Source organism: Python bivittatus, unplaced genomic scaffold, assembly GCF_059951505.1.
Source record: "Python bivittatus isolate LINGU-HERP-01145 unplaced genomic scaffold, Pbiv_v1 ctg000580_np1212, whole genome shotgun sequence".
Classification (NCBI taxonomy): domain Eukaryota; kingdom Metazoa; phylum Chordata; class Lepidosauria; order Squamata; family Pythonidae; genus Python; species Python bivittatus.
Window position 1 is genome coordinate 6,984,153 of NW_028277087.1, and position 12,178 is coordinate 6,996,330.

General features: G+C 41.9%; 1 protein-coding gene across 2 annotated transcripts in view; it reads left to right on the plus strand.

The window, feature by feature from the left end:
- Positions 1-12,178, plus strand: part of MYO1F (myosin IF) — a 53,475-nt gene that overhangs the window by 12,097 nt on the left and 29,200 nt on the right. Inside the window, exons 2-5 of one of the 2 annotated variants that reach the window (XM_088149454.1) lie at positions 2,789-2,926; positions 7,610-7,699; positions 9,709-9,803; positions 11,666-11,753. In XM_088149454.1, the coding sequence (XP_088005580.1) occupies positions 2,789-2,926; positions 7,610-7,699; positions 9,709-9,803; positions 11,666-11,753 (411 nt within the window). Of the gene's footprint in view, positions 1-2,788; positions 2,927-2,967; positions 3,342-7,609; positions 7,700-9,708; positions 9,804-11,665; positions 11,754-12,178 lie in introns of those variants that run through there. The other variant, XM_088149455.1, reaches the window with a different exon arrangement.

Here is a 12,178-nt window from a genome sequence, read left to right on the forward strand (position 1 = left end):
CACTAGCTGTAAAAGCCTGCATCAATACACTACCTGAGTATTGTTTCAGCTGAGGATGACTTAAATCTGCCTCACTCACCATTACCTGGCCATGCTCCTCCAATCTTCCTGCTATCCCCGCTTCCTCAACGAAGTCCTCTCTGTTAGTATCAGGTCAAGGATAGCTGATCTTCTCATGCTTTTTTCTACCCTCAGAAGGAAAAAGTTGTCAGCACAAGTGAGTGGAAACTCACTCCTGATTTTAAGGAACCGATCCAGGATATGAGTCTGTTAACTATTTTTGAAAAAAGTCTCTGTGTCCTAAAAATGAGAAGATATGTTTCTATACAGTCAAGATTTAATTATAAGCTTATGGACTGAATGCATTTTATATCACTGTCTTTAGTCATCATATGGATCTTTCTCTTGTCTATCAATTAGTCTTCTTTTTCTTTTTGGCTGCATTTCGTTTGTTTTAATCAGTACAATATATCTCAGTTTGCTTTTTTCACTGTGTAATCACCTCTGATCTTCTGTTTTTGTGAGTATTTCGTGTCTTACCATTAAATTAAACAAAAAAATTAAAAAGCAAGAGACGTCAGGAATTTCCTGAAAGACACACACTTCACAGTCTGATGGGCTTGGCTGACATATGTTTGTTTCAGTTCTTCACAGGACTGAATCACCAAATAGCATGACTCTTTTCTTTTTCTTCTGATTGGGCACAGTTGTGTCCTCTTCGCCTTTTAGGGCTTATACTCTCCCGTCTCCCATTCTTCAATGTCTATTTTTTTCCCTCTAAATACGCAGAGCCTGTTTCATCTGCAGAACTCTGAAACTCTGTTTCTGAGTTCCAACAGAGCAGAGTATCTTCTCTGTCTCCTGTTTCCGATTGTCATTTCCATCTACTGAGCTTGTTCCTTTGTTTCTCTGTTATCCTTCTGGAGGGCTGATTCTCATGAGGATGGCACGGTGGAACTGCCATTCACAACATGGCAATGAGGGCCCCTCCCACCAGTTTCTATTCTACGTAGAAGGAGGAAGGAACTGGGGAGTATGGAGGTGGAGATGGTAGGATGGGTCTGAGAGAGACTCAAAATCCTAGCTAAGAAAACCGCCACTTGCCAGGGAGATAGATTTAGGATTGTATTTTGTGGCCATGTAGGCAAGTATTGACTGGATATAAATACACTGTAGAATCAAGTGAACCCATTTATAAATCATTAAAAGTTATTTAACAAAAGTCCATTCATTACATTTAAATCTTAGCCAGTTGACTTCTCAGTGGTGGCCCCTATCTTCTGGAACAATCTTCCCCCAATATATGGTTGGCTCCAAACCTGCAGGCCTTTAAAAAGGCAGTCAAGACCTGGCTTTTCCCCCAAGCTTTTGGGTCAAGATGAGCAGAGGTCCAATTGGTTGAGTTACAGTATATTTTAGTGCTGGTTGCCATTTTGTTATTTATGATTAGCTGGTTTTAATGCTATGCACTGTTTTCCTTTGTGTCTGTTGTTAATTTTTGTACACTGCTCAGAGTCATGTTGTTGGGTTGGGTAGTCATATAAATGTGCTGCTCTTGATCTTCCACACATTCCACCTAGTCACATTATCTCAGACATAAATAAAAGGAGAAAAAGAAAAAAAATCTCTGAATCGGAAAAGGATTTTTTGTGGTGGCAGCAAGATGAAGAGATCTTGCAAAGATCTCCCAGAGGTGACAGGATTTCTCTTTTAAAGATCAAAAAGGGATACCAACAACCAGGAGGGTAAACAACACTTCTGCTCTCCTTTTCACTTGTAAAGCCTCCTTTCTTTGAACTGATAAATCCTCAGCCTTTTTCATCAGCTGAACTATGGTCACCTGCTGCTCTAAAGTTTTTAATTTTTCTTCAAGTACTGCAGCAAGCTTGGGTATGTTGCAAATATATGCCATGCTGAATTCAGGAGGAATTCACACATGCCACAATCAATGCAGGTCACAATTTCAGATTCTTGTCCATTCATTTTCCCTCTTTCTTCTTCAAACATAATCAACAGAAACCCTATCATTTTGTTGGCTTGTTCTTTTCTCAGGTTCTCATCTTAGACAAGTACAAACTCTTGACTTAGAAAGAAAATTCGTTAGGGATTTTCCCCTTAAACTCCCCCCACTCCCCAAACTGTTTCCTCAGTAAGTTTCTTCCCTGGAACCAGACCTCCCTATATTCTTTTTATAGTCCCTGCTTACTCAGTCATCTGAGTAATCCAACCACTCCATGCAAATCACAGCTTTCAGGACACACCCCTTATAATCAGTGGCTATTCAAGAAATGGCATTTCACCCCTCACATTTCAGCACATAATCCTTCAGAACAAACAGAATCCCCAGTCACTCTCTTTTTCTCCGACAGTATTGAACTCCAGAGGCAAACTCCTGTTAGCTCTCCCTATTCACTCGCTCAACCCGCAAATGTAAAAAGCAAAGCAATTTAGGACAAGAAACAAAACTTTTAGCAATCTCAACGTGAAAAACATAGATTGAAACCGCGAGGTCCAGAATAAAAAACTTATTTCAAAATCCTGAAGATTCACAAATGTCTTCAACTGGTGCGTAAAAGAGAGGAAATTTTACTAAAAATTCAATTTTAGTAAAAAAAACAAAATCTGCAAGGGGTAGATGTTATCTCGTTCTTCATCAACCAGATGCCCTCCAAGTGTGTTGGATATAACTCCATCAATGCCAGCCAGAGCAAAGAAAACTGATTTATCACTAATTTAACTCAGGGTTACTTTCTCATGGATTAAATCTCTTTTTTCTTCTCCCTTAAAGGGCAGCAAGGAACGCTTCCATTGGCAGAGCCACAACGTCAAACAGAGTGGGGTGGATGACATGGTCTTGCTCTCCAAAATTAATGAAGATGCCATAGTTGAAAATCTGAAGAAACGTTTCATGGATGATTATATTTTTGTATCCTTTTATCCTTGTTTTAAAAGGAAAAAATTGATGAGGGGGGAATATTAAAAGGGCCCTGAGTATATTTGATCAGACAAAGCCTTTTGCATATTAATCCCTTGTTAAACCCGTATATTTCTCTAGGCAAACCATTTGCAAAATTTTATAGAAACAGTTTCATATATTTGCAAAGTTCAGAGAATGTATTGAATCTTGGCAGGGTCTATGTCAGAAATGAAAAGAAGCCATGTCTTCATTAACACTTTTATGAGGACAAATATTCCAGGCATACAGAAATGTTGGTTCTAAGGGCTGCATTTCTCTTTTCAGTTGATGTACCAAGGTCTGCATGGCAAAAAGGGAGTGGGGTCACAACACGGAAGTGGGTGTGACAAAGACAAATCCCCAAACTTGATCAAGTTGAAATAAAGTAAGTGAAATAGCTAACATGATTACTAGCCCTATGCACATTTCAAAAATTATTCCTAAGAAGTGCTTCAAACCCGCAGAAGGATACCAGCACTCTGCTGCTTATTAAAACATACATGTCTTATTCTGCATGAGGCCGATGTGGCTACTTGAACAGTTGCATTAAAGACATGCTGCTTTAACTGGAAAAGACGGGTATCATTTAATGAGCAGCAGAAAGGTGTGCTTGTGTGAGATCTGAAATGCTTTTTCCAAAATGTGCACAGGGCTAAAGGTTTGCATGGCATGCTTAACTGTTTGCATGATATGCTTAACTTGAGGAAGGTAGAGGTCACAGAGGTGCTCAACCAATTAATTAATCTTTACAAATAAAGCAGAAAGGGCTAGCTTTTAGCTAACTCTCTCTAGTCAATTACATTCTGTGAACCAAAGGTTAATTGTCTCATTGTGGTCCCAAAAATTGTGCTCACAAAGCCTAGAGGCCCCCCAAAATAAGGCTTGCACAGGAATTTGGTTTCAATCTCTTTTTGGTTTTTCATACATGGTTCTCTACCTGCTGTGGCCACACAGGCAAATTAGAAAAGGGCAGAAAGGTTTGGAGAAAGTAAGCTATGCTCAACTCTGTCCATGGTGGAGCCAACCCACCACTGCAGATTTACTTTCATTTGTTGCCTGTTTTGACAAAAATCATACACTGTTGATGCATGGAAAGGAGCAATTTGCCATGAGAAGGTGTGGCTGGGTCAGCAAATACCACCTGTCTATTTTATTCCCTTCCCATCTTGCCACATTAAAATTTGGCAGCAACCTTTTGAGGGACTGTGGGAGTAAGCACTGGGGCTGGACCCTGTCTCCCCTTATCCAATCCAGCTTTGCGCATATAAGGTGCATTTGTAGCATCTATGACAAATGGACCCACAGCAATCTTCTTAAATGCATAATGGGCCAGGCGGTTCCTTCTTAGCTCCCATTCATTTTCAGGGCAGAGGACAAATGGGGTCATGTCTTCCACTGAAGGCAGCATGCAACCGCTTACTTGTTTCTCCTTGCACGTTGTCCTTTCCCTTCAAGGACTGGAATTAATCCTGCTAGCTTTCTCTACAGGAAGTCCAAATTAGACATCAGGCTGAGTGTCCTGTTTCAGGTTTTGAACTCACACACACTCAGTTGGTAGGTAAAAATAGCAATTTGCTCAAGGCTGAGTAGATAACAGCAGAGAAGGAAAGGAATGTAAATCGAATGAGAGTCTCTGGGAAAGAAAGATTGCCTGGATAGTTTTCCTTTCAGTAGAAACTTGCAGAAGAGAAGTCAAATCCAGTCCAAAGTTCAGACAGCCAAGTCAGGTTTGTCAGTCAATCCAAAGGTCAGGGTTACAGGAATCACAAGCAGAATCATGGGAACAGCACACCAGAGCAGGAAATCAGATGGTTGTTTCCAACGGGAAAACATGGGTCAGAGCTGCCTCTTAAAGCAGGCTGCAGCCTGCTGTCTTTAATTAAGAGAGTTATTTCCTTGCTTGGCAAGGAGCCTCATTGAGCGTCTTTGCTCTGCTCTCCGCTCGCTCTACTCGCTGAGTTGGAGGCTGTATGTCAATATCTGACTGCTCCAGCTGTTCCGGAGGTGGCTGCTCTTGATGAGCCTCAGGTGATTCCTGGCTTGGTGTCTCCTGAGGCTGACATTCCACTGGTTCAGCTGGAGCAGCATCTTTAGAGTCAGAGTCTGAGTCCTGGGCCATGACACTGAGTGTTGAGCTATCAGCCAGTAGAAAAGGCTGCCACATGAAGTGGTGACCTCCCCTTCACTTGAGGTCTTCAATCAGAGGCTGGATGGTCATCTGGCAAACAGGCTGTAGTAGATCCTGTACTAAGCAGGGGGTTGGATTGGATGACCTCTAAGTTCCCTTCCAACTTTAGGATTCTAAGGATGTAGGCTATCTTGGGCTGGCTTTACCTGTGCCCATTCTCTTCTACAAGCAGGAAGAGTAAGGAGTAAGAGAGGCTAGCCATCCGCTGATCTTGAGTATTCTGCAGGAGGCTCAGCAGAATTGGCAGTCCCTGAACAACGGTGAGGAACGAGCAGGTCTTTAGGGAAGAGGAAAAATCTTGGAGGTAGACTAGGTTGGCATCGTAGGATGGAAATGCCCTACTCTTGCCATATCTGATGCACTGGTATATTTGCCAAGGTATTACCAGTTGGTGGTAGCGACCTAATTGTCAAATATTCCTTAATCAGGAGTGCTTAAAGATTTGGCCTGCTGTTTTTTTTAGCACCGGTGCCTTTAATAAATAATATTCTGATGGCAGTTTTCACATTGGTTGCTGTGTTGATTTTATTTCACTCCGTGCAAAAACTGCAACATTTCGTCAGCTCTCCCGTGAGAATGCCATCTCATTTCATTTGTGGTCAAGTGCTGAAATCTCAAAGGTGAGATTTCTCTCCTGGGGATCCATGGATGGGATTGCTGAATTCTCACAAGATCTGAAGGTTTGGAGATCTTGCAAGATTCCGAAATTTGCAGGAAAGTAGCCAGGCCATTGCACAGATTCAACTGGAGCTCAAGGCCTAAAAAGATTATTTATTTATTAACTAGATTTATAAGGCCACCCAACTCAAGCAATGTGATTCTGGGCAGCATATAGCACAAAACGAGCAAACAAAAAACGAATAAACCCAAAAAAACCCAAACCAGATAACATTAAAACATATACAATACATAAATAGAAAATCCAAAATATAAAATGGTGACAACCGAAAGGGGACTCCACTCAACTGGCCAGAGGGAAATTGTTGATCCTTAGTCACAGGTTATACACAAGTAACGGAACACAAATATTTAATTCTTTATTACTTGGATAGAGAGCTCACCTTTCACCCTAAGTGTCTGGCTTTGTATTGTGATGATGATATAATGGTTCTGCAGATGTATACATTCTTTGGTTTTCTTTCTTTCATAATCCGGGCAAGTTCAAATTCTTATTTTCGAAAACTTTCAAGCGGTTAGTTTAGGGCTGTGCACAAATACCCTCCTATGCATCCTTGTTTCCGTTTGAATGTGGTTGTGGTTGTGGGGTAATAAATATTATGTCCCTGTAACTTCAGCTTGTCTAAATTTGAGTAGCCCAGCTGAATGTGAAAGGGGGCCTTCTCCAGCCTTTGCAATGGCCTGGGATAAGATGCCCTTGTAGTGAGTAGCGACACCCTCTCACTGCTATCTCCCTGTTGTCTGTTTGCTAATCGGGACCTTCAGAATGCGGCTGATACTTTTCACACGGCATAGACACTCAGAGAGAAGGTAGGAGGTGCCAGCAGGAAGTCCCTAAGCAGATACAGACGATGACAGGTGTCTTATAAAGCAGATGTCAAAAGCTTGGTAGAAAAATGGGGGTTAGATAGAGTCAATAGTGAGTCTGTTTGGGATTTCTCCAGCATTTCCTTCCCTTTGCATCTCATTTGCTAAGTTTGTAGCCATATCCCACCAGATTACCCAAGATTACCCCCAAGATAGTGGTATTTGATATAAATACTACCCACAGAAAGAATAGTCAAATACAGTGGAAGGTGTCAGCTTTTACTTAAAAACGAAAACAAAAACAACTCTCCATTTTTAAAAAAAACAATAAAGCACACTAAAAGTAATTTGCCATCCTTAGTATCAGAAAAGCCAGGTTTAGCTATGGTGGTTCAAATGTTTCAGAGAGGGGAGTATGAAGTGGCTCTAATTTGGATGAAATGGGGAGACAAGAAATGAAGAGGCCAAAATTGAAAGGACCAGCCCAAGGGGCCATACACATTTGGGCTCTGAGTGGCTTAGTTCTTCAGATCGGACTAGGTCCTTTGCTCTGTGAGCGAAAATACATATATATCCATATCCACATGTACTTCTATATTCAGGCATGAATCCAAAGGATCTTTACTTAGGGAAGAGTCTATGGATATCTTGCTGGCTTAGCTTTGATTCCACAAGATGAAGAAGAACTATGCTCTGGAGGGCTTCCAAGGTGGACTTCATTGCACGTGTTAAATTTCATATTCCTTTGCATTTTTCATCACACTCTGAAAAAGCATATGGAAGCTACTCTGGCAAAAAAATCAAAGCGTTCCCACTTTTTAGGTGCCTGTTGGAACATTACTCAAGGGCTACCTTATCAGGCCTGCGAAACGTCAGACAAGATGGCAGCAAATCTTGACCAGGTTTTTGTAGCCCAAACTTTACTAAACAAATTACAGCCCATATTTTTCTCTTTCTGGACCTTAATAAGCAATGCTCAGACCTACATCGGACCAGTCCTTATATCTGTCAACCCCTTTAAGCAGATGCCCTACTTTACAGACCGAGAAGTTGAACTCTATCAAGGAGCAGTGAGTCAATTTGATGGGAAACACTGATATAAGAGCCGGGGAATCTGTCCAATCCCATTTCTTGAATTTCTTACAATCTATTTTTTATCTAATTATATTTTTAATCCATCCAATAAAATGGGTTATATAAAGATACCACTCTTCCTATCAAAACCTTTGAGGGAGGGTAGCAAACAATAATGACTTGATCTAAGATTTTTCAAACTGAAGCAAGAAATGTAGAAGAACTATCAGATTGCAGGTAGTATCTAGCAAATCAGGATGATATTTTAAATTGATTTTTGGTATGATCTCCAGAAATGCTTTTTTAAAAAAAAATTATGTCCTTTAAATCCATGAGTTCAGATTAATTCATGTATGTAATCGGTTTAATTATTTACTATAATGTAATCTGTAATCTGTTTAATGAAATCCATTGTTCATATGATGTGGTGGGAATTTTCTTCCTTGTTTGTTATTAGGCCATCCACCAGGAGTCAAAAAGTCAAGATCATGAATTCCACCATAGCTTTAAAGCCCCTCTTTTTACATAAAGAGGGGCAGGGCTTCAAATATATGGTTATGGCTACCATTTTGACCTTTTTGACCTTCCTCTCCTGCAGATGCCCCTGCAGAAGGATCATTACAATATAACAAAGGAATTCCATTGGGTTGAGATCTTTTTAGCTAATCGAACTATTAAATCAATTCAAAAGTTTAGCCTTATACATTGTGAATATTGCTTCGTTTGTAGAAAGATGGTAGATAAAACTATTGACAAGGCTGGAAGTTAGTCGTCATTCTGCAGAAGTGCATAAGAAGTATAGAATGTGATCGTGAGTGCAGGATTCAGACTGTAGAGAATCTCCGTTTTTTTCCTTTAAAATCTTAAATCTCTAGTCCTTATGGATATAAATATAAGCCTTGAAAGCAGAAGAGAGGCTAAATAAGATTTGCACTGAATAGGGCTGCAATGCCCATGCCTATCAAAATCAGCAAAAATTACTTCTGATTATATCATCGCTTCTGTAGCCAAAATAGCACCAGAAATAAGCATAAGAGAAAGAAAGCCAATCGAGAGTTTTGGGAAATCAGAAGATTTGCACAAGTCCAAAAAAGCAAAACAAAACAAAAATCAATCTTTCAGAAAAAACAGCCTAATGAAAGTTAGAATTAAAATGATCGGATGATGCTAGAATATACTTAATGGCCACAGAATAAGGCCTTTCTACTGAATATCGGATGAAGGCAGAGAAAGAGGCAAAAAGTGTTGTTTTGGGTGGAGGCATACTTTCTGGGAAGGCAAAAAGGCATAACTAACTCTTTGAAACACACACAACAGAAGAAATCATTACTGATGCTGGATTCTTTGTCTCCTCTAAGCATGATGTTTTCTAGCAGACATTTCATTACCAGGCTGGGTAATATCACCAGCGCATGGACTCTAATGTCCTTGAATAGAGTATTGCTTCTTACTTGATCGTTTGATATTTTCCCAGCTGAAATTGTGGACTCCTGGCAACTGCCTGGACTAGTCCGTGCAGTTTTCTTGGAGAGGTTTTCGGAAGTGGTTTGCCATTGCCTGCTTCCTAGGGCTGAGAGCGAGGGACTGGCCCAAGGCCACCCAGCTGGCTTTGTGCCTAAGGCAGGACTAGAACTCACAGCCTCCCAGTTTCTAGCCTGGTGCCTTCACCACTCCACCAAACTGGCTCTCGTAGTTTGTTTAGCTTGTGGGTAAACCCAGCCCTTGAAAGCAGAGCCGGACAAGGGAGAATATAGGAATTTCCTACCTGCAAGCACTGTGGGTGTGCAAGTGAAGAGATAAGCGAACTTCCTCAACAATGCCAATTGCTGGTGTTTGCAGGACAAGCTTGCACATGTCTGTTCCTAAGTCCACCCATTCGGTTGAAGGGGGCTTCCTCCTGGTCAGCGGCAGTAGCCTTGCAGCTCTCTGAGAAGCAGGAGAGCACTACCAAGACAATGAACGCAAATTTTAAGTCCTGACTGCAGACCTCCGGTTTATATTCTAGGCTCAGTACGAGAATCCACCTCACATCTATGCACTCACAGACAACATGTACCGCGATATGCTCATTGATGGAGAGAACCAGTGTGTTATCATCAGGTAAACTTGGCATTGCGGGGACCAATAGCTAGGATGATGGATGCTGGGTTTGTAATGGAAGGACTGGACTGCGGAGCAGAGGCGGGTCAAAAAGTCAAGATGGCAGTCACAACTGTGCAACGAAGCCCCTTTGGCGGGGCTTCGATGGCACAGTTGTAGCTGCCATTTTGGACTTTCTTGAACTCCCCTCTGCAGATGCCCCTGGATGGCCCCATCTGTGCACTTAAAGCAGGAGGAAGCTGGACCGTGTGAACCCACAGCAAGACCCTGCTAGCAAATCAGGATGCTAAAGGAACCCATGGTTGGCTATGCCTTTTGGTCAAAAAGACATCAAGGCCTTTGATCTTTCCGCCCCCACCACCCTAGCTCTATTTCACCATATAAAAATGGAAATAGAATTAGGAGAATTCAGTGTTTGCTGTCTGTTACTTGCTGGTCAGCTCCCCACCCGTCGTCTACGAGGGTCACTGCCACAAGGAGCTCCAGCTTTATGAATAGCAGCAAAGGGGTGTATTGCTCAACACTGAAAAATCAGTAGAACATCCTTCAGTCACAGAAGAGCTAAAAAAAATTACAGGAACTTATGCTTTTTGCAGAATTAACTTTACAGAAAACGAGAGACTTTCCCCCCCTTTTTGTAATGATAAATATTGCAGTGATATCTGACTTCATGAGTTTTTTCTCTTGGTTGTAAATAGATATGTTTAAAAAAACATGCTAGACTATATTAAAAGATTAAATTAAAATACGAGTGGAAACAGCATGAATGGCATCTATATGGGGTGTCCTCTTTATCAGAAATTCTGTAGCTTCACTACGTGCAGAACAACCTTTTTTGGGTGGGAGCGCAAAGAGAGAAAGTGCTGAACCTTTTAACTTTCTGAAGCCATGGACTCTAGACAGGGAAAGGAAAGTTGATGTCCTTAGCACAGAGTGCAAACTCTGTCTCCTTTTTTAGTTAATCTTTTCCACTGCAGTCATGATGAGATCATTGCAAAAGATTGATTGCAGGATATGGGGCAACTTTCCCCTGTATACATGCTGCAAAACTCTACAATAAGTCTTGCATTGTCCTTAGTAATAAGAGCACAAAGCAGGAGGGAAAGATCCAGGAGCAAGGTATTCCCTCAGCTTGCATCTGCAATGCAAACCTTTCCTGTATCCATCATCCTCTCCCTTCACTCTCCGTTCAGCCAACCAGCTTGCCTTTTCAATGCATCGTCCCAGGATGCCCTCTGAGTGATGTAAAACTGGGATCCAGACGGGGCAGTGAGGGCTCTGGAAAACTGGACCCATGAAGCAGTGGGTTAGGAATGCTATGGGTCCTGATCCATTGCCTAAAGCACCTGCTTCATTCTGCTTAATGGTAAAGCCAGCTGAATCAGTGCTTGAAGCATAAGGAAGTATTCATCCAAACCTTCCATTACTTCTTCATGCTGCTAAGAGTCAGTCTGTCTGTCTGTCCGTCCGTCCATCTGGCTACAGAGCCACGGGGGTATGCTTGATGACACAGTGAGTGTTTTGTTCCTTTTCTGTGGGAAGTTTGGGGATAAGCGCAAATAGGTATATGTTGTATTAAGTTTTTAATGCAAAAAAAAAAAAAAAAGTGGAAGATCACAGCAGCAATTTGGATTTTAGCAGCAGGATCCAAGGGTGCGCTTGGGGGCAACAGGGCACAAACTGAGGGCTCAGAAGCTACAAGTGGGTCGTGGGCTGTAGGTACGTTTCGTGGATCTCTGCAGAGGGGGCCAGTTTGCAAGAAGCAGTGACACCCCGCAGGGTTTACATAGAGATTCCTGTTCTCTCTGCTTTTTAAGTTTGTCCTATTTCGCCCATTTTACAGCATGTGTCTGTATTTTTAGTGGTGAAAGTGGTGCTGGGAAAACAGTGGCTGCGAAATACATCATGGGATACATTTCCAAGGTGTCAGGAGGGGGCGAAAAGGTGCAGGTAGGTGTCAAGAGGCTCACATTCTCTTCCCTTCCGTCTTCGAATTCTGTATTTTTTTTTACTCTCCTCTTTCACTTCATTGTGCAGGAAGGACAACATCTGATGGTTTTGTTTCAGAAGCCATGACATGCGCAACACGTTTTGCAAATGCCTCCCCCTTCCCAGGTGTGTTGGAATTGTTACTCCCATAATTCCTAGTCTGCACAGGAATTCTGGGAGTCCTCATCCCAACAGATCTGAAAGACCTCAGGCTGGTATAGAGCAAACCATTTGATATTTATGACTCTACTCCTAGAGACATAAGAATTGAGCTTCGGAGGACCAGATGAAAAGACTGCAGGCTTGAGGGGTGGCCTGGGCAGGGTCTTAGGATCAGGAGTCCCCTCCTTTCTCGCAGGGCCATCTGTGAGGGGGGTCAAAATCTG